Source organism: Bemisia tabaci, chromosome 1 (genome assembly GCF_918797505.1).
Source record: "Bemisia tabaci chromosome 1, PGI_BMITA_v3".
Classification (NCBI taxonomy): Eukaryota; Metazoa; Arthropoda; class Insecta; order Hemiptera; family Aleyrodidae; genus Bemisia; species Bemisia tabaci.
Genome location: NC_092793.1, coordinates 15,905,934 through 15,932,221, shown reverse-complemented (window position 1 = coordinate 15,932,221; position 26,288 = coordinate 15,905,934). Strand labels below are relative to the sequence as shown.

The window sequence follows — 26,288 nt, the reverse complement described above, 5'->3', positions numbered from 1 at the left end:
TTTAGTGCATGTGTTCTAGAGCTATGGAGCAATGGAGCTATGTCTGTGCAAATATGCTCAAAAAAGTTGCGCACCACCTTACACTTGTCGGACGCACGGTTTCAATTGTACCAAGATGTGCAAAGGCGACTTCGCCTTCAGGTACCTTTACTACTGGATTACCTTTGGGTACTCCGGAGTTCTGCGAAAAATTCGACCTTGAAGAAGAATACGAAGATGAAGGAGAAAGTACAACAATGTATGTACACTGACACATAGTGACTCTTCACACGACAGAGAGGCGTTATTTTTCTGTTTTATAAGTCAATTAAATTTTCATTCTGGTCAGTGAAATGTAACTTAATTTATTTTAATGTGTTTAAAGGGAGTTATATCTATTCAAATTTACATTTATATATTTTGGTTGTTCTTACAAAAAAAATTCCATTCAATTTTAAATGTTTAGGATTTTTTTTTTTTTTTGCGTACATCTCCGTCTTAATTTTATTTTACTTATAGAAAGTTGCCCATGCGGCAAAACATTTTCCGAAAAACTCGGCCACTGGAGCCGAGATTTTTGATCCCTGCGGCCAAAATTCGGTAACACTATCAAAAACTACGCATAGCTATGCCGGGCTTTGGGCAATTTTAACGAATTTTAGCAGCTGGGACCACTAATTTTGGCCGCAGTTGCCAAGCTTTTCGGGATTTAGATACTGCCGAACACTTCTTGTATTGTGTATTCGAAATTTTTTGCCTGATTAAGTACTTTGCGATGGTTTTTCATTTATTCACTTTTGGCTGTAGAGGAAATATCTTGGGTTTCTAAACCCCCTTAATTAAAGTGCTTTAGAAACTTTACTGTTTGTTGATTCAATGCTTTGAAGTATGAAATGCTTGGCCAGTGTTTTTCAATCTATGAATTTAGGTTTGAATGATCTGTCGTGCTATGCCTGTTTTATTGATACTTTCGGAAAGTTACGGCTACTCCTAGAATAATCCTTGAATTTATGAAATATTTTGCATCAATATCTCGTCACCTTCCCGGCAAAGTATCACAAGCGCCATTTTTACCGAAATTGAGTTATGAATAGTTCCGAAATAACGAGATGCATTTACATACGAAAATGATCATTTTTTTTACAACAAATATGTAGAAATATGAATAAAAGTCGATTAAAGTTGATGTACTTTCGTATCACAAGCGCCATTTGGGAGAAAAGTATCACAAGCACCAAGTTCGGCAACCGCCTACCTTTCTGATTGTTTTACAATTTTTGTCACGGCAGTCTTCGGAATGACTTGAAACTAAATTATTTTCGCATGTAATTACATCTCGTTATTTCGAATATAATATTTTTTTAGACTAAATATAAATAAATATTTAAAATACTCCATTGAAGTTGACGAACTTTCGTATCACAAGCGCCATGTAAGAGAAAAGTATCACAAGCGCCAAGTTGGGAATAATCGCTCATCTTTGAGACTGATTTTTGATATTAGTATCAACAACTTTTGGAATGACTTGGAGCGATTCGTCACTTTTCGGCCGAAGTATCACAAGCGCTATTTTTATTAAAGTTGAGTTATGGGTAGTTTTGAATTAATAAGATGCATTTACATACGAAAATAATATTTTTTTTTAGATTAAAAATGAAGAAATATGGAAAAAACTCCGTTAAATTTGATGGGCTTTCGTATCACAAGCGCCAATAGATTCTCAGAGTGCCCCGAGAAGCCGATATCACAAGCGCCAATTTTCAAAGAAAAACCCGTTTTTTTAAAGAAATTTTATTAAAATTCGAAGCAGGGAGGTGTGCTGGATCTATATTTCAAGTTTCAAGCCAAACATCCGTCTTTTACGGTCGCAATGGGCCTGTTGCATGCAAGAGATACAGCCGTGCGAATAGTATTTTCAGAGGTTAAATGACACGAAAATTACGATGGTCACATTAAAAAAGTCTGAAATACACTCCTTGCTGCGCAATTTGCGTTGTTAGGAACGCGTTTTTTCAAATTTCCCGCGTCTGGGGGCAGTTTTCTAACGGAAACAATTAACGGCAACTCGCGGCTATTTCCGGTCAACTAAAACTGACAACATAACCTAAAAACCGGAGCTCGTGATATCGTGAAATGAAATGTAGAAGGATTGCGTTGGACTTTTAAAAGTTGATCGATTTGGTTACCGCATAAAGCGTATATGGACCACTATAAGAGATCACGTTGGGTTTGTAAACAAACTGAAGGAAAAAATAACAACAACAACAACGACGACTCGGCATCTTCCGGAAATCACCGAGCCCGCCGTTTGCTCGTTTCCGGTGATTAGAAAACTGCCCCCAGACGCGGGAAATTTGAAAAAACGCGCAGTGGCGTAACGGGCGCCCCCGCAGACCCTGCTATGCAGGGGGGCCCAGGCGCCTAGGGGGCCCTCGGCCGCCCGAATTTTTTCTCTCTCTCTCTCTTTGATGCTCAGCTGTGGTTTCAAACTTTGGGCCTTTACTTGCCGAGATGGGGCTTCTTCCTCTGATTTTTATTGTTATAGCTCGGGGTTTTTCATACTTCTCTTGGGCTGTTCCTAACTTTTTGTTTGCTGGAGGGCCCCTGCCTTCCCATGTCCACTCAATGATTCCTAAATAATTTTCTCTTCTTTTGTCACTTTTCGTATTTCGGATTTTGGGAGGCCCAAGAATCTGAAAGCTTTGGGGGCCCTTTGATTCTTGGGCCTGGGCTGAGCCTCCGACTTCCTTTAGATCCTTGATCCTTTAGGAGCTCCATTTAATCGGGTACTTTTACGTTTTTATTTTTTTTTTTTAATTTATTTATTTGCGCAAACATGCAAGTGAATCAAATTCCACCTCAGAACATAATGTAAAAGTAGGCTAAATCCTTCACATACAATACCTACCTAAAGGTAAAAAGATATAAGCTATACTGCCATTTTGATTTTTTGGTGGTTAAGGCTGATTTTCTCAAAAATTTTCGTGCTGCGGGCCTAGACCATAAAAGAAAAAACGGGAAGGGGTGAGGGAGGGAGAGGGGGGATAATTTTGGAATTATATCGACATGGGGGGCCCCTAGAAAAAAATTTTGCGGGGGGGCCCAGCGGAAGTCCGTTACGCCAGTGAAAACGCGTTCCTAACAACGCAAATTGCGCAGTAAGGAGTGTATTTCAGACTTTTTTAATGTGACCATCGTAATTTTCGTGTCATTTAACCTCTAAAAAGTCTATTCGCGCGGCTGTATCTCTTGCATGCAACAGGCCCATTCAGTTTTTTGTGTCTCTTGAAAAGTTGGCAAAGTGGCGCTTGTGATACTTTGCCGGGAAGGTGACGATCTCAATTCATTTTTAGTTTGAAAAAGGAGTTGTTTGTGCCTCTAAAAAGGAAGTTTTTTGTGCCCTTTTGCTCATTCACATGGTATTCTGAATCATAATCTGAAAACTATAAAACATTTTTCGGAAGCACCCGCACCCCGGAAAACTCGCGACCTGGAACTGTTATTTTTGGTTCCAGCTTCCGCAATATACGACAAAAGTTCTGAAAGTTAGGCACTAAGTTTGTGATGAACTTTTGGTAGTTTGGCCGACTTGCAGTACCTAGAAAAGAAACTCTTGACTCCTAATTCCGACATTTTCAGGATGAAGATATTGCAGGAAACTGGCTAACCGTGAACTTGGCGTTGAATTTCCTATATAATTTCCTACAAAATTACCAAATAGTTCAGCTTTCCACAATCCAAAAATCATTATCTCAGATTTACGGGAAGAAAATTCCTTTTCAATACAGGAGCATGCTGGAAGGGTGGGGGCTCTTTTAAGTATGAAAAATTAATTGGTCTCTTTCATTCCTTGTAATTTTTGTTCCTTCTGTATTGATAATAAATTGGTTCTTCATTTCCTAAAAATTTCAAAAGAAATCGGGCTGTTCTTATAATCGAAAAGACTCTATTCTCTAGAAATGAGGAACATTTAAAAAGTTTTTTCATGTTTTCATTAGGCCATTTAAGGTTCATGACAAAGAACGGAGTGTGGATGGGCAGTTGGGCACGTCAAAATGAATTCATGACCGATAAAAATAATGAGAAGGCAAAACCATTGAAATTTTCAAGTCCAGAGGGGGAAGGGGGCTGCCAATTAACTCGCGATAGCTCCTTAGCGATTTACCCTATTTTCTTCTAAAACTTATTTCAGCGGCTCAGTGTTCCTTGTCCATGTCTGTTTTGACATTCATTTTAATTACTTACTCAGAATTTCAAAGCCTCTAGACGAAGGATTTTAAGCTTCGAGGGGGAGAGGAGAAGGCCTTGGGGCCCCCTCCTCACCCCCTGCATCTCCCCGATGAGCAAAGAACAATTTCTTATCTTATATTTGAAATTCCCTACCTATAAAACCTATTGGCATCTATTTCATACGGCGTATGAAGCTACCTATGGTCATTTTCCCACCATGAAGTCAATTTTGGCCGCCATATTGGATTTTGGGGCCCTCCCTTAGACCAGATGACCGTTTCAATGTGAAATTCGAGTTCTACGACCAAAATTACCTATGAATAGACATCCCACTCGGGGTATTAAGGAATTTCAAAATTTTTGGACCCCCGGCGGCCATTTTGGGGGGCACCCTGAGCCTCCCCGAAGGGTCTAGGACAATTTCTGACTTCACATTCGTTATTCCCGACCCAGAAAACCTATCTGCGGATATGTCATACAGTATATACAGCCATCTACGGCCATTTTCCCGCCAAGGGGCCCATTTTGGCCGCCATCTTGGAATTGGGGCCCCCCCTTAGGTCGGAGGATTTTTTGGATGTGAAATTCGGATTCTACGACTAAAATTACATATAAATCGACACCTCAGTCGACTCTATAGGAAAATTTATAATTTTTCAACCCCCCTGCGCCCCTTTTGGGCGCCATCTTGAATGGGGGGCGCCGGATTGATTTTTGAACTTGACACCATCGAAAATCTGATTCTGCGCATCAAGACGAAGAGATTGATGTATCGAACACAATTTTTTCACAATACTGCAGACAAATCATCTTTTTTGTACATTAGCAACTCCACTAATAGTCATACTCCTGATGAACCGTAAATATTGTTGCACAATCTTAAATTATAACCTAAATTTTTTTCAAGTGAGCAAAATCGGTATTATACAGAATTAATTATACAATGGGCAATGCACCTTCTCTTTCTGGGACAACCAGTTTGTTGCATTGCCTCGCTTTTGGTAAGTTAAGTAAGTGTGGATTGAATCGGTCGATTCTCTCTTGGCAACCGCGCATTTCAAAGCCCTCCACTTTGCGGCTTAGCTCGTTTAGCACTCGAAGACATCTCATCGCCGAGTAAAGGGTTGGAGGTGGAGTCGTCTAATAGGTTAATATGATTTCAGGGTTTTCTTTTGGCTGCCGGCCCACGGAATTCCTTACGTGGATTAATGACCGTCATCAACCCAATGTTTATCAAGGGATGGAAGGGGGACAGGATGTCTCAGGAGACTATCCCCGGTGAGCAAGGGGTCGACGAGGTTGAGGCTAGCCCTTCTGCCTTTTTACTCCTTCCTTCTGCTTTTCGTCTACTTTTCCTCTTGGTGTCGTCAGATTACGAAACCGATAAGCGCAGACTTTCAAGGGTTCAACTTCAAACTTTTAGGATTAAAATTGCGGGGTTTGTAAGTGTGTGTTTGGAGAGTTTCTGAGTCGCCATCCAATGAGGCGGTAGAGAGGGCAGTTGCCCTGCTCCTTGGTGTAGAAATAGGAACTCTCTAAGGCAACCGTGGTAAACATTGCTATATCCTTGATTATAATCCTTCAAATGTTACCCCCTTAAAATAATTCGGTTTCCTGAAATAAATTGAGGACCAATTCGGTATAGAAAATAATTACATGGTCACTTGCGGGGTCCTCTTGGGACTGAAATTTTGAAAGAAGCAGAAATAACGTGAACGGGATGTGGTGGTGACTTAAATCCTTACTCTGCCTTCAATACGCAAGGTGAAATAGAAAATGTCCTTCAGGTAATAAAATCATCTATGATCATCTATTCAAGAAAGAGTATCCCGTGGTATCTTTAAGTAATTTTGCTGCAGTAAAAACTACGCCAAAGGCTGCATGAGGATTTTGATGAGCCCACCATCTCACACCTTTACTATAGATATACTCTCTACTTAGCTGTGCCCTAGTTTTAACTTCTTCAAATCTCGTGAGTAATGCCAAATCCCCCCCTTCCAACAAGTCGAGTCAATTTTTTGGCATGTGAATATTTGTAATTCAATGCAAAATTACCCACTCATGCGAGGACATTTTTTTGATTTTTTGAGGAGACGTCCATTCACCACATTTCTTTGACGTGGCCCCAGCAGCAGCACAGCCAGAAATTTCTCATGGGAGAGGGGACTCCGGTCAAACATTCTCCACGGGGAGAGGGGGGGGGGTCGTCCAAAGATGGAAAATTCCCACAAGTCGAAACAAATGGCGTTTTGCGGGAAAATTGTCTAGTCGGAGGACGGTCCAGAGCCCTGGTACCTCCTCCGCCACTTCATGATACTATCAGCGTCTACTAGAGTGTCGATGGTGCCAGAATCGTGAGTGCAGGTGCGCGGTGATCATGCGGAACTAGGATTTGAATTCGCGCGATGCGGCCTTGGTCGCGCGTTCCGGAGGCGGGACCTTGATCGCGCGGTGCTAGACCCCAGCATCCCGGCGTGCTCCGGACACTCGCGGTTCGCGGTGCTGGTGGTGCCCGAAGATGCCGCACGCCGCGGAAGACACGACTCGCGCGTTGCTCTGAATCTTGAGGAGAGTCGTCGGGAGACAAAGGGTGCTGATGACAAGCAGCGCGAGGGAGTCGCCGAACGGATGATCGGAGATTATTCCGTCGGGGGACACAGGCGGAAAAGCTGCAGACGTTTGAGCGCGACCTTATATGACGTGGCGTGAAAAGTAGGTATGAGTGCGGTGCATACATCTAGTGGCACCTAGACTGCCCTGCTAAGGAAAAACGGCGTATGAACATTCGAAAGTTGCTAAATTTCCCTCGATAAAATGTTTCATTAGGAAAACTATGGATATTTTTCCAGGTTTTCTCCGTGGTTTTCTGAAAAATTTAAGGAGGAGGAGTCAGGCTGGTCCTTACTTAATTCAAAAGAGGGGTGAGAGGGGTACGGTGCAGGTGTCTGGATGAGACGAAAGGGGGCTCAAAAAGTCGGTCAAAATGTATCAGGTGATGTTTGATCTTCTTCCAGTTATTAACCTCCCAGGGCCGGATTTACATACATGCCGCCCATGGGCCGTCTGTATTTTTCCGCTCCCTTCTCATTTATTTTGAAACATCAATAGATCGGATTCGACAGTGGTTCGGTGTATCTTTTGGTTCAAAACAATAGAACACAACCTCAAACAAAAATTTTAGGATTTAATTTGAAAAAGCTGAAAATGAGAAAATTCCTAACAATTTCAGTTTTCATTGCCTTAGGTACTCGAGAGAATAAAAATTCGATCACATGCATAAGACCCGTTACCTCAGATTTCTAAATTGACTATTGAGGCTTTTGTTACATGTTGAACCAATCGATATCAATATAATCTCATCTGTGTGATCTGTCGAATACGATCTATAAAAACCATCAAGTGAACGTGCCGGTGGGGGAGGGGTGTATAAGACGCATTTACTCGTGTTGGGCACATTTTTTGTAAAAGCCCTGTCAACACTAACAAAAGTTCAGTTCCGTAAACCCATCCCTGTTTGGACAAGGCCTTCCCTTTAAAAAAAAAGAACGAAAAGATTAGGTACGAAAGAACAAACATAAATGTGGCTAAACATTTTAACTTCCACCGCCGCGCCGACCACACTGTTTGGCGCAATGCGTGAAGTATTCATGCAATCTTGTAGGCGCTATGCGTTTCATGCCGACTGCTGCTGACCGCAGTGTGTTTGACGCAATGCGTGAAGTATTCATGCAGTCTTGTAGGCGCTATGCGTTTCAGGCCGACGCGACCGCTGCACCGCTCCGTTCCAGGACTTCCAGGTCAAATTGCGTGTTTGGTTTCTCTCTTAACTCGACTAATTAAAGGTGTTGTCTCTTGTATCACCGAAAGACGACAATATTAGAAATTACTATACTTTCTTTCTCAGGAAATGAGAGATGTTGTCGCCTTTTATCGTTTGTAATTTATTTTCCGAATCCGATTGTTTTCTCTCATTTTTTGATACCTACATTCAAAAAGATTTCAAAATTTGCCGCCCTGGGCCGCGACCCATGTGGCCACCCCCTTAATCCGGCCCGGTATCGGAGATGGGGAGTTTCAGATGTGAACTTACCCAGTCGATAAAATTTGAGATTTTAACCTCTCTTATACGCAATTTAAGGCGTTTTTTTTTTTTTTTTTTTTTTTTTTTTTTTTTTTTTTTTTTTTTTTTTTTTTTTTGTTAATTTAGGGGAAAGACTTTCGGAAGGAGGCTCCCTTGATAATTTACTTCATGCATGAGACGAAAAAAAAAAATATAGATGAAGAGAAAGAGAAATCAACTTCGTGGTTCGGGCACCTGTAGAGTGAATTTGACTCGTCTGGGGAAAATCCCCCGGAATGTTGTGTGCTGTATCCCCTTCAACATTTAATTGTAAGCAATTTTAGCCAAGGAATCCTAAAATTATGCAATGTTGAAAACTGATGGATTTTACCTCTCTTCTTGTATATATTTTTCTCGAATAATTGCACGATCCGTTTCTGGGGTGAGACGAATATGGTATTAATATCCCAAAATAGGAGTAACCTTTATGGAATTTAAGGCCTTATTTTTAAAACGAGTTCTGATTACGAATTATTGCTGACATCGTGCGGCCGTTCCAAAATTCGACAGCACGTCTTCGTCAACTGCTACTGGGTTCTAACTTCTAATAAGCCAGGTTTCTATGCCCTCCCGTAAAACTTTCATGGGTGTAGTAAAGAGGACTGCCAGATGGGAATGGGTGATGGCGCCTCAACTTCGCGGAATAATGCAAAAAAGATCGGTTCACAAGAACAGAAATTGAAAATATCCTGAATGAAGGGGATGAAAAATTACTTTTAACGTGCAAATTTGCGCGTAATGGCATGTAAATTTAAGCCCCCGGCAAGCGCACTTTGAACGGGCAAAATTTAAATTTAAATTCGAATCGATAATGGACCAGCGAGGGGAAGCTCCGAGTAAATAAAGGCTCAACGCTCAACCCTGCCTAGCCGACGACGGAAATGAGTGTTTAAAAATTGGTTACCTTTTCAGTTGCTTTAAACTTCGCGGTTTCCTTTGTGCTTTACATACGCCTGCTGCATTGGAATAAAAAAACAAAACCAATACGCAAATACCCACATATGCTCATCATTTGATAGCCTGGGGCAGGTTTGAATCATAAGTAGGTATAAAACTAATCGTGGTTGCCATATCGGATGGATACAGAATTCAGCTTGAAAATGTCCTTAAGGTTTCACCCCATTTTCTTCTCTGGAAAAATTAAAAAAAAGGAGTCGAGGTAATCAAGTCAAATTGGATCCCTCCAAACCTGTCATTTCTTAGTAACTTGTGACGTGATGTATCATTACTTTAATCTCTCAAAATTTTCATCTTTTGCCACAATTCGTTTTACCGTTCTACTGGGCTGATTTCCATGATTTTTGCGGCTATCGGCAGGCGATAGGCCTTGAATGGCCCCGCTCTATTTCAAATTTTGGAAACATGACGCAGGTTTTTGTATATTACGTGATAAAGTTTCGAATTCTCTCATTTAAATCATGTAAATTCTCATTTTTGCCGAAGTTTGTTCTATAGATGCAATGGGCCGATTTCCATGCGCTTCTTGTAAGTAACAATAGAAGATAGTCCGTAGACGAGTCCATCCTATTTAGATTAACTAACAGAGGCCCGCAAAGCAAATTTTAAAGGATAAGTATATGTATGAGCGGGCGCGAAGCAGGAAGAGGACATGACCCCCTACTGTATTGGCCAATATTTCGACCCAAATTGTCAAAAATTGCTTTACTGGACATTTTCCTCTCGTAAGCAAAAGAGCCGCATGTAGCGCCCCTTAAATTCTATCTTTACTCACACGTGTCTCATAAAATCGGCCCCCAAAAATGAATTAGCTATTATTTAAATAAGAAATTATCCCCCGCACCCTGGGCGAGTCTACCGGTTCACAATATCAACAAAATTATTTCATCACCTGTCTATTTCGGCCGCTGCTGTTCGAAAATCCACGAAATAATTACCTGTGTAGCGAGGGGGGTTGGGTCCAATTATAACTGCTGCGTGAACAAGCACCCAACCCTTCCGGGAACAAGATTACTCAATATAATGAACGATAAAAATCGTTAATGACAAAGATGGGCTCGCTCGTGCCCAAATGAGCTTTTATCATGGTCGATCGCAACCTAATTACCTTGGTTTTAGTGATGACAATTTTGAGAGCTTAGTAATTGGAAGAAGTAGTGAAGAAGGGAGGGGCGGCTTGTAATTAGTGAATTTTATACTGTGGTGTGCGTGTGCAGTGCATATGCATGCACGTTTGCGTCCACCTGTTTGCTATCAATCGAAGAGCTGAGAAAAAGAATGCATTTGCATATGTCTATAAAATTCGAGAGACGGAAGGCGCACAGTGGATCAAGTCAATTAGAGAGGTTGGACATGACATTTTTGACTAAAACTGCAAATTTTGATGTTTATCTTGTCAAATTTTAAATCTCAAAGGGTGCATGTAGCAGAAGATTTCTCAGAAAACCAATGAAACCACTTTTGTCCCTCAAAGTTTTGTTTAGATGGAGTTATAAGCATTTAAAGTTTCCGAATTTTGTCCGACCTCTTCGATTGGTTCGATCCACTGTGCGGTATGAAAATGTTGACCTCTTTTTCCTGGCTCGGTGAGTTGAGTGTTTTTGGTAACTGTTCTACGCAATGCGCCTTTGACCAAGGTGAACAACTGCACACTATTAAAGCCATTAAAATGATCAAATACTATATTTAAATAAACCATACCGAGACACTTAATGAAGGGTAAGAAGGAAGTCTGAAAGTATTCCGGTAAGCTCAAAAATCTAAGGAAAAATTCAAAAGAAAAAGATGAAGCAAAATATGAATCAGAATTGAACATAGATTAGACGATACTGATTACAACGGGCTCCTTCACCGTGGAGCAGTTATGCAGTTAATAAGTTCCTTAAAATTTATACACGATTGGAATGATTCTTGCGACTATTATTTTAAAAGGTTTTACGTACATGATGTTTTTTTTTTTTTTTTTTTTTTTTTTTTTTTTTCTTTGTTTATTTGCCGCATAAAACTTTAGTACAATAAATTCTGTTCATACAATGAATGAAAACATAATTGATAATAAAAAAAAGTAAAGACCTAGGGACTGAGGCCTCAAAAGAAAAAAAATAGAAAAGAACAAGAGAATAGAGATAAGAGGCTAGTTTTTGAGGGCAGGACTTCCTTGAAGAGGAAGGTTTAAGATCCGTTTGCGGCCCCGGAAACTGCCGTCTGGCATACATCGGATACGTACATGATGTGCAATGGTTGTCATTATCACCTACGAAGTGTGCAACTGGAGTCAATTGAATCATTGAATAAATGTCTTGAACAAATGACGACACTTGCTTCTATTTTCATTTCGATTCATTTTTTATTTGTGTCTATCCATTGAATTCATACTATGATACCCCTTCAAAAATATTAAAAGACTAGCTTGGCTGCCCGTGGACCAGCAACATTTTAGTTTCTTGAAAGGATTTGAAACCAATAAAATAACATCTGCTCTAATTTAAATCCAAGAGTGAAAGTAGGGCAAAAAAAAGTGTTGTTTACCAGCTCATGGACCACCATTTTCTGATTTGAATACAACATTACTTTTTGTTTTGATAAAGATAAAAAAAAAAAAAAAAAAAAAAAAAGATATAAAAAACCGCTCAAAGCTCATTTCTAAGGATTCTGGAGAATGTTTCGTCATTCCATCAAATGCCAATTTTTCAATCCGACTTAGCCTAAAAGCTTTTCAGCTTAAAGGCTTTAAAAAATATCAGAAAAAGCGGTCAGAGAGTCTCCTCCTTTGAAAAATCTGTGCCTCGTTCAAAAAAAAAAAAAAAAAAACAAAAACTAGCAATTTCAACAAACGCGGGGAACGAACGGCATAATGCACTTCTTTATCAATGCATAACCTTATATCTTAGGATGGCCTCTTGTATATGCACACGTGTATGCATGGAATATATGGGTGTATATAAATATGAATGAGTCGAGACTGAAAGCAATAAGTCATTTCATTGCACCAGGACAAGAAACCCTAAAACTCTGTGGCATGTACAACGGTCGAACCAAATATATTTTCACGTTACTGCACGCTTTCACAAGCTATGAAATTTCGAGTCAGTCAAGACCCCAACGAATAAAATCTAATATTCAATACGGGGTACATTGTTTCAAGCTTGTCCGACGAGACCGAAATCAGTGACCTCTCAATTCAGATTCCCTGGTCCGGTCACCTCTCGTATTTGTACATCCCCCTTCGCGACACTCGAACTCATTTCACGCTCTCAACAAAAGCTCTCGTGTGCCAACCTCCGTTTAATTTTTTTATTGGGACATGCCAAAAATCACCTCCAACGGACGTCCGAGCAGCGTACGGTCGCATTCACAGCGGATGGACCTATCTCCATCGCCACTCAGGCCACGACATGCATGGATTCTAATGGGTTTCAGGGTCCAAGTCACAACGAGGACAGTTCTTTTTTATTCAAATAGTTCAATCAAGGGGCGGCCGAAGTTGTCATGAATTATTGCACAGACGAAGCTACTGGAGAGGGGTCGATTTCTTCGCACGTCGACGCACCACCCAGAGGCAACCTCTTGAGCAGAAACAAAGTATGGACATAGGGTTGGTTTTGGAGTATACGAGGGTTATGTGCACGCTGGGGCGCCCGAGTGACCTTTAGGTGATAACAGGGCCCTCGGTCCGGAGCTATAAATTTAGCGGGCCGCCGGCCGGGGCAAACCTGTTTCTGACCCGTTCTCGAATGCGGTGCAGCGGGCCAGAAATCGCGGAGCGGGGGAGGGGGTGAGTTTCAGCCACGCGGCCCCACGAATTTCGAGGAATTTCGACCCCCGCGGGCTCTTCCGCTCGAGTGCCCCCGGCTCCGCAGATGCCACGCTCCTGCCCGCCCCCGCACCGGAGGAAGTTGCATAATTTTGCATCAAAAGTTTCGCACCGCCGCGGCCGAGGGCGCCACCAACGGCCCGCTATTACAATAACAATGCGGCTCATTGCGGGGGAAAAAATGATAGCAGAAATCATTATTAAAACGAAATTAACATCGGTAAAAAAAACCTCAACAAGCAGCTCTTGAATTTCGAGTGCGACCATAAATTACTCGAGTAGTTTTTAAATAAAAAATTCTGCGTTCGGGTCGTGTGCGGGTGGGTTGTGCGGTTCTACTTTTGCGCGTGCCATAGCTATGCGATTGGTCAGCAGGACCGGACTCAGCACAAAGGGACAAACGAACACATTATTCTTTTTTTTAGTTTTTCCCGTCCATCGACATCTCGTTCATTGCTACTCGGATGAGACGGAAGCGTATAGGATTGCATCGAATATAATATCGCGAGAGATAACGTCATCAATGGAGATGTTGCATTTGTGAGGAGTTTGCGATTTAACTATTGATTCTTCTGTGAAAGTTCGCCAGAAACACGATGGTGCCACTGGTTTTCTCTGAAATCAACTCCCAAGCTCAAAAAAAGCTCTCAAGTCAAGGCCAAAATGGAGAGGATATCCTACGCTATCCTGAGAATCCACCTCTACATCAAGACAAACTCTCCATGTAAAGATAGGGATCAAATACATTGACAGGGTTGCCGTGATTTCAATTTTAGAGTCCCTAAATAAAGTGGCAGCCAAGTCAATGTATTTGCTCCCTATCTTTGCATGGAGAGTTTGTCTTGATGTAAAGGTGGACTCTCAGGATAGCGTGAGATATCCCTCCATTTTGGCCTCAACTTGAGAGCTTTTTTTGAGCTTGGGAGTTGATTTCAGAGAAAACCAGTGGCACCATCGTGTTTCTCGCGAACTGTTACATAAGAATCATTGGTCAAATCGCAAATTCCTCACACATGCAACATCTCCATTGCACTTTTCAAATTGTAATGTCTCCGCGCATACATTGACGCGTCAATAGTATATGTAGGTCTCTATAAAAAATTTGATTAGTGGGCGGATCTAATGATTATTTTCCAATCTACAGTCTTTCACCATCAATAAACGATTTTGCAGCAAGCGCAATTAACCATGTAGCATTTTTTTTCTCATGTAATTCCTTCATAATTAAACTATTGTATTTTCCACCGGGGATACTTAGTTGATAAACGTACACTTGGATTAAAAATCTAAATAGGTACTTAACACGCGCCTTGAGACGTTTGATCCCTCTCCTGTCTCGTGCTCTGGAGATCTGTTCATTAACCTGAAAACTGACGTGTTTAAAAACTAGGATCTGGTGGAGGAATGAGTCAATCAGTTTTGCATGAATGAATTCCAGAAAGCAATCGCTCGGAGACAGAACAAATGGGGACTGTAATGGAGAATTTCTCACACGATTTGCAGTGATTGTGATCTTGTTAGCGGTGACCGCGCATGCACAGGCACACTAAGGACAAAAACTTTACTCAAAATTATCATATTAGAGATGTTCAATATAGTCCCCTGATTATTAATAGTCGCAATCACTAATAGAAGTGTCTTTTATCACTACCTCAGGATTATTATCTGGATTATTATTCATGAAGTTCATGTGAAACAGCACTATAATATATCAATTCCCATCATGGTTTTTTCTCTTTGCAAAGATGGCACGATATCATCATATTTTTACAGGCTTCCACTCAAGGAATCAGCACTGAAGACTCCCTCATTCACTCTAATATCTAATTGAAACAGTCCTTAGAGCTGTCACTTTTTTGTGATTATTTATGAATGAACTTCATTTTGATAAATGGAACTACGGTCTACGTCTACCAACGATAGACCCATCCTTAACTCCGAGATTGACTGTATCTGAATTATACTTTTAATAAATAGGCATTTAATTATAACGAATTAAAGCATTGCATTAGTGCGATTTCAGTCCAGCAAAGAAAGAAAATTATTAGTTTCAGATTAACTTTTCGGGTTTCCCATTGCCTCTTATTTTCAACGACCGAAATTTTGGATTCATTTTTGTGTCCTTTTTTTTTCAAATATTCACTTTTTATCTACATTAAATGTATCACTAATATAAAACTGAATTAGTGGAGCTAACTAATTGGTTTTATCATTTATTTGTGTATATGTATTTTTTTTACCACATTTTTTCTCTTGAATTTTTCTCGTATATGAAACCTACTTCGAACTCTTTGAATTGATGGGAGAAAGAGTAAAGCAAACGTCGGTAGCATTTACGCAACTTTTTTTCTTATAAAAAATTGAAATGAATTAAAGTGACCTTATCATAAGGATTTACTTGTCTGTTTTTCTAGAACCTACACGATTTATTTTGAAAGATCAGAAAGTAAAAAATCAAAATTTTAGCGCCCTTTGGATCATCGAGGTTCCCACCATGTGGCATAAGTGCGAATATATACATGCTCACATATTTTCTCGATTCACTGGTTTTCTTTTCCGTTTTCCTGAATGAAAATTAATGCGTGTCGCATTTTTCTTTCCGCGTTTCAAACGGCATAGCGCATTATAGAACAGTGCAAGTGAGGCTTCATGCCTTGAACCTTGAATTATTAGTATCAGAGGTGTTGTTTCTATACATCTCACCGGAAAATTATGAGAAACACTATGCTCACATCGGGGTATAATTTAACAATTCTGTATTAAAATATTGTAAATTCTTGATATTTTTGGCGTCTACTTGGCATCGACGTTGAGGAATGTCAGGTTGGACTCCTAATATCATCAAATGTGATTTTGTCACATAACCTTCAATTCTCACTCATGAAGTAAGCGTTGTGTCACCGCGCCCGACACACCAATGGCGAGCGGAAATCGAAAGACAACGGTGAAAGAATTTCAAGACCACGCACGTACAGTTCGAGTCAATTTTTATTAAACTCAATCAAAAACAAGTTTTCAAATAAATAACGCTCATAAATAAAATAAATACTCATCGTATGATGAAGAGAAGCGCTTCAACGACCTAATTAATATACACAAACCAAATATTACAAATGAGATTTACCTAAGCAACAAATAAATAAATACAATAGGTTATGTACAGGAACAACTAATCTAGGATCCTTAGATTGGAGTAACTAACAACTACACAATATCGCACTTGAGTTCCTATCATATATAGATTTACACTTTCTACAAACCATTAATACTTTCTGGTATCCATATTTATGGCTAATTTAATAATACGGAGAGGAGGATTATTTTAGGAAGTGGAAGAGAGTAGGTTTTGAGATTCTGACTGAGATGAGGATCAGAAAAAGAGCTGTGGCGTTGATCATCGCCTGCGGAAGCCGAACATATCGAAGAAGTTTGGACCACCGCGGGCATGTCCGAATCCTGAAACAAAAATTGACCCACGTTAGAAAAAAATTTAAAATAGATATGGCGGGAGTATCACTAATTTCAAAACCCTTCATGGTCATATAAAATTATAATTTTGAATGAAGAACTTCTTAGAGTAAGTAAATCTTACGTACAAGTACATCATAAGTAGACTACATCTTAACTATTATCATACATATACTAAAAACACTCAATAAAAACAATGTCTAAGTCAATTGACGCAAGTGATCGTTGATAAATTTTATTAAATAATCCCTCTTTCTTAGTCTATCTTTTCAGTATTTCTATAGTTTTCATATGAAATTCGAGACGGATTAGAGGTTGATTCGAGTGCATGCGTAGTAGAAGAGCAATAAAAGAAGAAAAAAGAAAAGAAAAAGAAAAAGAAAAAAAGGCTTTCTTGATCTTTTGAAGAACATTCCTTTAACTGAAAATTTAGAGGTAGGAAAAATCACAGAAATGGGAAGGGGTATGGAAGCTACGCGTGACTCAATTTCGCCTTCAATTTTTGAGGTAGGCCAAAAAACATGCTCCGTTGAACACTTCTTATCAATCTGACTAAATTTTACCATTGGAAACCACAATCTCTGGCTCATTTTAGAAACAACATGTATGCCATTAGTTTCCTCGTGCAGATAAGCGTTTTTATGTTTGTTCCAGATATTTTGGTTCCCAATTGCAAAATGAAGTCCAATTAGAGGATTTGTATCATACGATGTATGTAAATCTTGCTTCATAATACATTATGTTACACTCTACTTGATAGTTTTATAGTAGCTACATATACCAATGACTAATAATAGACACATACGTAATAAAAAAATATTTCCTTCGGAAAAAGGAACTTCTATCGCGCATATTCCATGCTACCGTAAATATCGTCGCTTCTCTGACGTAGCGAATTATCTCGATTTCCTCGTGAGCCCTATTTCCCATATAACTCCACGCTCTTCACGGCTCACGTGGAAATTGAGATACGCCTTACATCAGAGGGGCAACGATATTCTTCCGCAGCTTACATCACAAAGCTCCTGCTATTAGTTTATATAAGTCACTAAAATACTACTACTACCACTACTACAACTACTACTACCACTAATAATACTATTAGTTACTAATTTGTAAACTAATAATTGTCCTAAAGTTAAACAATGGTTAAATAAATTACATAATCAATTCACGAAAAATGTATATATCAAGAGATATTTAAACCACATAATACAATCAATCAAGTACTTAAATTATTGATCAACGAACAAATATCTATGGCAGATGAATATTCCAATAATAAATATTCGTATATTTTCACATTTTCCTTTCGTGGATGAAATGTTCTGTGTTAATTTTGCGTGGTCACACCTTTTTACCCGCCCTGGATGGGAAAGGTGCGGACACACTTTATTCCCCACCCTAGAACTCCAGGAAGGGAGTTCTATATACCCCTGCTTATGAAAGCTTAAATAACTCTTATTCAAGTTGAACATATAATCGTACTTCCCTAAAGAAGTCGCCTGATCTAATTTAAAAAAAAAAAAAATCTCGATGTCTCTGTGCGTTTTTATGATTGTGTGATTTCTATTAGATTAGGATATCTCACCTGATTGAGTATAATACTTTTATGTTTCGATATGTGCTTTTATGGATTCACGGATGTCCAAGCTTGCGCAGCCTTTATCCAGCACGCTACTGGCGACAGTTTGACCGGGAGGGCACCCCGATTTTGGCGGGGACACGAGCTGTTTGCACACGTGCGCACATTACACGCGCACCGAGCACGGCGCTTCCGCCTTTTCAAATTCCCGCGATCACAAAGCGCCCCGAAAATCCTGCGTTCAGCCCCGAAAGCCCCGGAGCAACTCGTTTGCCGCTCCAGATGTTAGCTACGCGGTCAGAGGTCAGCCTAAACGTCCGGTCCACCAGCCGCCGCGCTCATCTCCCGTCTCTCCCTCGCACGACCGAACAAAAAGAGCCGGAGAGAGATGGAGCACGCTCATCCAGGGGACCGAAGCATTGATTCACTCCATTCTGTGGGGGTTAATAGTCAGTGCGTGTGACAGTCTTTTCAAACAGGGAAAGTCCGGCTTTGCGGTCCGGTTTGCCTAATTTCATTAGGTATTCGGAACTATCTTCGGGATTGTAGGTCACCGGTTTTAACCCCGGGAAAGGGTTAGCCGATAACCGGCGCACCCCTCAAGATCCCCGCGGGATTTATGGCTGCGGCTTACAATTAGATACTAATTCCGCGATTGTTGCCGCGCCGCGCAATCCCCTAAACAGCACATTAACGGCAATGAAACGGGGATAAATAATAAAGTTTCGAAATTTGGAGCGCAAGGATGAAAGGTAACAGTTTAAAAGCGAAGATTTATTTTGACAGGGGCACGAGTCAGCAAGTCACATACATGAGACGGGATTCCAGTTTTGTTCTTTCCTCATTCGCTCGGGCCGCCCAAAATCGGAGCTCGTCCGGTCAGCAAGGGGGTGGAGTTAAACGGAGATTCATTTAATTTTTTTAGCGCACGTCTAATTTTAAATTTAGGGGTGTAGACAAATTAGTATCAAAATATACATTCATATCTTGAAATAGTAGCGGTGAAAAACTAGCTAAACTAATAATTTTTCTTTCTCCCTCAATCATATCTTAGCGCATCTAATGTGACACTCAGCATGGAAATACAACTTTATATCTAATACATACTCGTCGCGATTACAAATCTCGCAACTTGAAATCAAAAGGATGCTCCAATAAGCAGTTCGTCAAAATTGAAAACAATATTGCACTCGATAAATTTCCTTAATGTTTTCTGATAACTTTTAAATGCAATCTAACAAGCTTTAGAGGTGTGAAAGCTATAATGTACTGTTGCTGTGGACCGCCAAAAAGCTGGTTGCGAGTTATTTTTGGAGGAACTTTTGACTTCCTGCTAAAGTTTTATCATGGAGACGACAACAAACTTAGTCCATCTTTGTTTCGAGAATTGTTTTGTTACGTACAAAAATATTTTCATTAGAGAGGAAATGGTGGAATTTATGTGCAATAAAACACCTAATTGACACCTCTTTTTTCTTTCTCTCTGTGGTGCAAACTAGATGGAACAGTCATGGGATGAAAAACTTGAGGAAAATCGTTGACGCACTAAGGATGGAAATCGAAACTTATTATCTTGCGTAGAGACGGAGGCACGAGGACATAACGTCATCTGCTGACATACGAGCGTATCTCTATAACTACATGAGCATGGAAAACGTAGAGTTATATGAAAACAGGGCTCACGTGGATTGAGGTACGCCTTACGTCAGAGGAGCGACGATAACTTTCGGACATAACCGATCGGCTGATCTTGAGTAGAAATAACGGACGAAACCAACAATCAAGGGAACTAAAATATTAATTCTTCGGAAAATGAATTTGAGCCCCCCCCCCCTCCTCCTCTGCTCCGGGGATAAACCCCCGGTAATCATCCGCAATGTGCGTGATGTATTGTTTGGAATCCATCGACGGAGCTCGGAAATTGATATTTCGTGTGCATGCGGTTCTGTGCGGCATCAGTATGATGGCCAACAGTGATGCCAGTGAAAGGAAAAACTTACCGAACAGTGAATCAAAATGGTTAGTACAATATTTTTATGGGGAAATGATTTGTCAGCTGCGATTCCCGTTGCAATTAAAATAGATTAAAAATGGCGGTATCTCTACTTGTCTCTTCTAAACTTTGATTTTTCTTGCCGAATCGTGATCGGAAATTGTTTACTACTATCGAATTATCCGAGAATATGATCATTTGAGTGTTCAGTTTGGCAGAACTGCGAGCACCTGTCATTCCACGACCATTGACCACACGGGTCCTCGCACAAAAGAAACAATGCCTTAGCTTCTTACAAAATCAACAAGCTATGGAGTTGTTTCATCATTTTTTTGCCCATTATTTTACTTCTTCCTCTTAGTTTCCCGACCATTCTCTTAGCTACAACCATTGAATCGATCAGAATCTATGAGTTATTGCAGGGGTGAGCTCTTACTTGCAAAAGGACTATCGAAATTCTGTCTTCACAAATCACCCCTTATCATGTCAGTGAATTTTTCCACGAAAGATCAGTGGATTTTTCCAATTTTTAAAGGAGCTCTCTTTCGGCGCCAGAGGGAAAAAATTATAAATATACTTATTCTTCTTAAGTTATCGAAATTTATCATTTGGAAGTTCATCATAACTGTTTTCAAAATAGAAATTACATAGTTTTACCACTCATTCTGGGATCTAAAGTAAGTTATACAGGTTTATATGCTAGTGCGATGCATGCAATCGTTTGGATTAGACGTTTCTCAATCATAATTGAGGTTTTACGTCAAAAACTAGAGTGGTAATCAGGTGCAGCATACGCAGGAGATGCAACAAAATAAAATTGATAAAAAAAATGTGCATGCTAATTGGAAATACATACACAATCCCATTAATCTCATAAGATGATACGTAGGTTGAAGAGGCTGCTAAAATCTTTTGATATGATGTGGAAAAAAATCTTCAATTATGATGAAAAAAGTAGATCTAGATAGTTTCAAAAAGGCAGGGTCTGCTTAATCTAGGCTATTAAGAAGAAAGAAAAAAAGAAAAGAAATTTTTTAAAAAAAATGAGAAAACATAAAATAAACATACAGATGAATAAAAAAGTAGTAAAGTAATGAATGAATAAATATAGCTATAGAGTAGAGAAAAACGGAACAGCAAATAAATGAAAGTAAAACAGTCACACGGAAAGAAAGTTTTATCGACATGTTGAAAATAGAATTGAAGGTTGTGGTATAGTGCATGAACAGATCGATTGATATTTTCAGGCTTTAATATTTTCCAAATTTTAGAGTGTCGCTCTTAAATTCACAAAAACGTTACTGAAAATATCGTAAACTACACCATTCATTGATAAAATACAGAATGAAAAGTGATCAAAATCTCGGCGAAGGGAAAGAATGAAATCGTGGGAGCGCAGGGACCCTGACGGTAAGTTACGATAATTGAGAGGGGGCTGGAGAGTCTTGACCTCCAAATCTTCATTTTCGCCTCACCTATTAAGACTGTTCACAGAACGTAATTAAAGGTAGCAAGAGTAAAGTTCTCTGACGCTTTCGAAACTTCTCGAGGATATTTCAGACAGCTAATGACGGGTTTGTACCTTTCCGCGAGTGGATAAATTCCCTGCTAAATTCGATTAGATTTCCTGCCCATTTATAACTAGGAGCAAGCCCCTTTGTGCTAATGTTGTCGGAATAAGGAGATATTTCCTCGCTCAAGCCTATGCTGGTAAAGCACGGTGTATTTTCTTAGCTTCGGCAAGATAGCTTGTTTTGGTTTCGGCATTGCGAACAAAAATGAACAGCTAATAAAATATTTCACAACCGACAACGGAGAGACATGGCCGTGAAAACTTTGGAATTAAACTGACAGAACAGATCCACAAATTTCGCTCCCGCGTCAGAAAAGTTCTGCACGCCTCGAATCAATACCAGGATTGCCGAATTGGGAGCATGGGAGCGCATGGAGCGCATGGGATCCCAACTACAGGAAAAAATGGGAGTGGAGGAATTTATGATTCTACATTATGAAAAAAATAAATACTTCAAAATAAAAATAATGCCCTGGATTAAATTAGATTATGAATGGAACGATACTTCTTCGGAGCTATCATAAAAACCACATAGCCTTCCCCTTGCGATCTGAGAAAAATTGAAAATCAGAAATGTTTTCTTTATTTTACATAATGTGATTATTTTTATTTATTTATTTAATTTATCAAGGCATTTTTTCTGGGGCAAAATCTTAAATCCAATCAAGTCAACGTATGAACGTAAATGTATGAGGCACAAGATAATATAAAATAACGAAATACACATACTTCATACGAAGAAAACGGTTAAAAATGTTCGCTTCTGATATGTGGTCCACGGATAACCGTGTTAAAACTAATTTTTACACTCGTGAAAAACAAATCCGAAGAAACTTCGCCCGAGAATATTATTACATCTATTTTTAATTCTGCAACGTTGTATAACTGCTATCCTCGAGTTAAGCCATTAAAATAAGGGCATTGTTTTGCAAGGTGCCCAGCCAAACTGTAATGAATGGGACTAAATTTTGATACAACTATTCTAACGCGACCGTGGCCAGATGGTATCTAAACCTTTTGAAGGCGCATCATACGCCCGCGAGTCACCCATGAGAATGAGATCTTTGCAGTTTTGTCACCGAATCGGCAACTGTTTCCGTGAGTCAACGGAAACGGAAACGGACCTTCGGTAGACTGAAAGGATTGAGTGTCCGCGGACAAAAGATTTTGAAGTGCGAATGACGGGTGCAGAGTGGCAGAAATTTCGCTTGACAGTTTTGTGGTGGACCGTCCTGTCCATGGCCTGATGTGGGTTGCTCCCCAAAAAGGCATTTACTTTGTGTCGAATGTTATCAAAATCATCTCTGAAGAAGTTGTTCATACGTTGTTGCCGGTTTCTAAAGGCCGTAGAGAGTACTCGTTCCTCGAGGAACTTTTAGAAAAGCGAGAGTATCAGATAAAACTAAGAATGGTAAAGTTTCATCGTTCTTATTGATTATTCTGGATGATTGGTCGTAATATGGAAAGTAGATCTACCTGAGTGTGTAGTTTTTAAATATAATGCGTCTTTGCTTCTAACATTTAATAGAGTTCATTCTATTTTATAAAAATAGCGAGTCAGTAAGGAAAGTCGGACAAAATGTTGGAACTTAAAAAGCTTATATTTCTGTTATTAAAACGCGCAACAGTTTAAAGGTGCTTTCATTGGGTTCCTTTTAAATTTTACTATCGGAACATTCCTTATAATGTATTAAATGACAAATAACCATCAAAATTTGAATTTTTATCGAAAAATCTCACGTCTGCTCTTCCAAAAGCTCGTTCCGTTGTGCGGCATAGTTCGAAACAAAAACACGATTACGGGATCGATCGGGTGGGTTGCATATTGAACATAAACAAGGAAATCTGGGTTTGATGAGGGCACAATGGCATATCATCACCGGACCAACTAATGAACGAGACAGCTGTTGCCGAACTGCATCGGAAAACCCTATATCGCAGCCGGTTCGCCGTTGAATCTGGCACCAGTGCGCGAGATCCGGAAGTTGATTTTCGCCGGAAATGAAGATGTGGAAAGGGGCGCGCGTCTGTAGCGCTGCCAACGGATTCGTTTGATCTGCAGCTTGATTCTCAAAGACCGGCCTCCGATGCATCCCTTTGAGTCCGGAGGGACCGGGGTAAAAGTTCTATCCCTCCTTCATCAACTCCCGCGCTCCGATAGCCGCGGAGAGAGACGCTCGATTCTTCGGATTGATTTCGGGGGAGGGGGGGAGGACTGCAGGGGAAAAGAAGGTCCGGTGAGTGTCCGGCTCCGGTTTTGCTCATTCTCTTCTTTACAATTGTAATTACCTACAGAAGTTCCGAGGATTTACCCCGGAGACATCGCCTAATCAGCCCTCGCCTTTTGAATAATTAATAATTAGGAGAAGCGGGAGTGAATTGGTCCGAGGGGGAGCCTCAAAGGCGGTGAACTTTCACGACTGACCGCCAGTGATTCCGGGCCGGATAGTTTAACCTCCGCGAAACTTTCGGCGGAATACAAACAGAACTGAGTGACCCTTGCGTTCACTTTGACGAGCGTTCATGAGCCTGGATGCTCGGGATTCTCGTTGAGAGTGCGTGTTTGGGCTCCATTTTCCCATGACGGACCAATAGGATTGCAATATCGTAATCGCTAGGATTGTTAGTTTCTTTCAGCTTGCTAAGAAAACTTGAATTTCTTCCTCTTCCTACACTTTTTTGGACTCTCTATCATTTCAAAGTCGTGTTCTGAATGCAAAAGCAAAATCAACACAAATCGACGGTGACACTGCTAGACCACGAATCTCGGTTTGCGACGTCGTAGGCTTCCTATCATACTTCATTTTTAAAATGGAAAACTACTCAAAGTCAATCCTCGAAAACTTCCATGTGTTTTTCCTCTGTGCGAAGACAACTCTGTGAAAATGTCAAGAAATAATGTTAATTTGGTCTCCTTCAAGACGGAATAGAATGGGAGTGGGAATTCTGAAACACCGCAAACGAGGGATCCGTTTCACCGTCGAGATGCATTATAGAGTTTGCGCAAACCTAAATTTTGCCTTTAACTTTAGAGGTAGGCCACGTGACATCCTCCTTGCGGAAATGATCGTGATTCCAGTTCCCGGACCATGTGACTTATGTTGTCCGTAAGCGTGGGTCATTGCAAATTATTTCTGACTGCAGCAATTTTTCTGACAATTTTAATACCAGCTCTATTTTTTATTAACCTGTCTATGATTGGCATTAATAATTAATTAAGAAGTAATAATTAACTTCAAATTTTCATTGTAGGGGCAGATCTTCCGGAGCATTGTGTACAAAACATGGCTGGATCACTTCCTCCATATTAAGGTGCGACTAAACTGTCATGCGATCTATAGAGTGACACGTAAATCTAACAGACTTCCTACAATCGATTAATCTGAGCATCATCGGGGCAAAAAAAAAACGCCTGGTCATTAGGAGTATTTGTCTGAGCAGCGCGATGCCAGGCACACGCCACCAAGGCCGCGGTGGCGCTATAGGTGCGGCGCACAGTGGAGCGAGTCAATCAGAGAGGTCCGCCATGAAATGTCTGACTCGAACTGCAAGTTTTCATGTTTATTTCGCCACATTTTAAATACAGAGGGGTGTCTCTGAAAAATAATTTCACGAGGAAACCAATGAAACCACTTTTAAAACTTCAACATTTGGTGTCAACGGAGTAATAAGCTTTCAAAGTTTCAAAATTTTGTCCAACCTCTCCTATTGACTCGATCCACTTTGCGGCGGAACTAGCACGTATGCTCCGCGCGCGCCACGCTTCTATCGAGACATTTCACTTGCACCGCTTGTTTTTGCTGTCATCTCACGCGGCATTGCCAAGATCACGGATCAGATTGCCGCACAGTGGAGCGAGCCAATTGGCGATGTCGGTCATGAAATAAAAGCTTTAAAAGCTCAAATCTTCATGAATATAAACTGTACAGATTTTAAAGTGGTTTCATTGGTTTGCTCGATAAATTTTCAAAGAGAAACTCTCCTTTAAGTTAAATGTGTGACGCGATAGACATAAAAAATTGAAGTCTCTGTCAAAAATTTTATTTTCGACTTCCAGCATTGATGTGCTCCACTGTGCGTGGCACTATACTAAAGTGAGCACTATGAGAAAAAATATTGAGTGCCGCTCTACATGAAATAGCGTTATCCTCCTACGGGGCAATGTAGACTGATGACTGTCTTGTTGTGAATGAGGGAAGCTTTGAGATCTTCTATTTTTTTATGTTTTTTAAACGAAAAATTAAATAGGCACGAATGTACAGTTTCATAAAACTAGCAATGATAACTGATTAAAATTTTGAAACTCTTCAGAAAGATTTCAAGAGACAATTTTACAGCAGAGCGCTACACTACAAATTGAAGGCAAACCGACATGGCGTTAAAGTGGCCTCTTCCCGTTAGCGTGTCCCGAGTGAAAGCGCCTTTTCACGGTGATACCACTATTCGACCACGAGGGAGCTCGCGTTGCCTACACTAAAAATTGAAGGCAAACTGGCATGGCATGAAAGTAACCTCTTTCGCTTTGGTAGAGAGATTATTTCATAATGTGACCCATACGCAATTTCATGA

The 26,288-nt window shown here is 40.2% G+C and overlaps 1 protein-coding gene across 3 annotated transcripts in view; it reads right to left on the bottom strand.

Moving 5' to 3' along the window:
• Positions 1-16,070: 16,070 nt before the first annotated feature.
• The window catches only part of LOC109040367 (uncharacterized), a 57,110-nt gene continuing 46,892 nt past the window's right edge, over positions 16,071-26,288 (bottom strand). For 2 of the 3 annotated variants that reach the window (XM_019056302.2, XM_019056293.2), the window contains exon 4: positions 16,071-16,556. In XM_019056302.2, the coding sequence (XP_018911847.1) occupies positions 16,495-16,556 (62 nt within the window). In that variant the 3' untranslated portion in view covers positions 16,071-16,494. Of the gene's footprint in view, positions 16,557-20,988; positions 21,146-26,288 lie in introns of those variants that run through there. The other variant, XM_072296814.1, reaches the window with a different exon arrangement.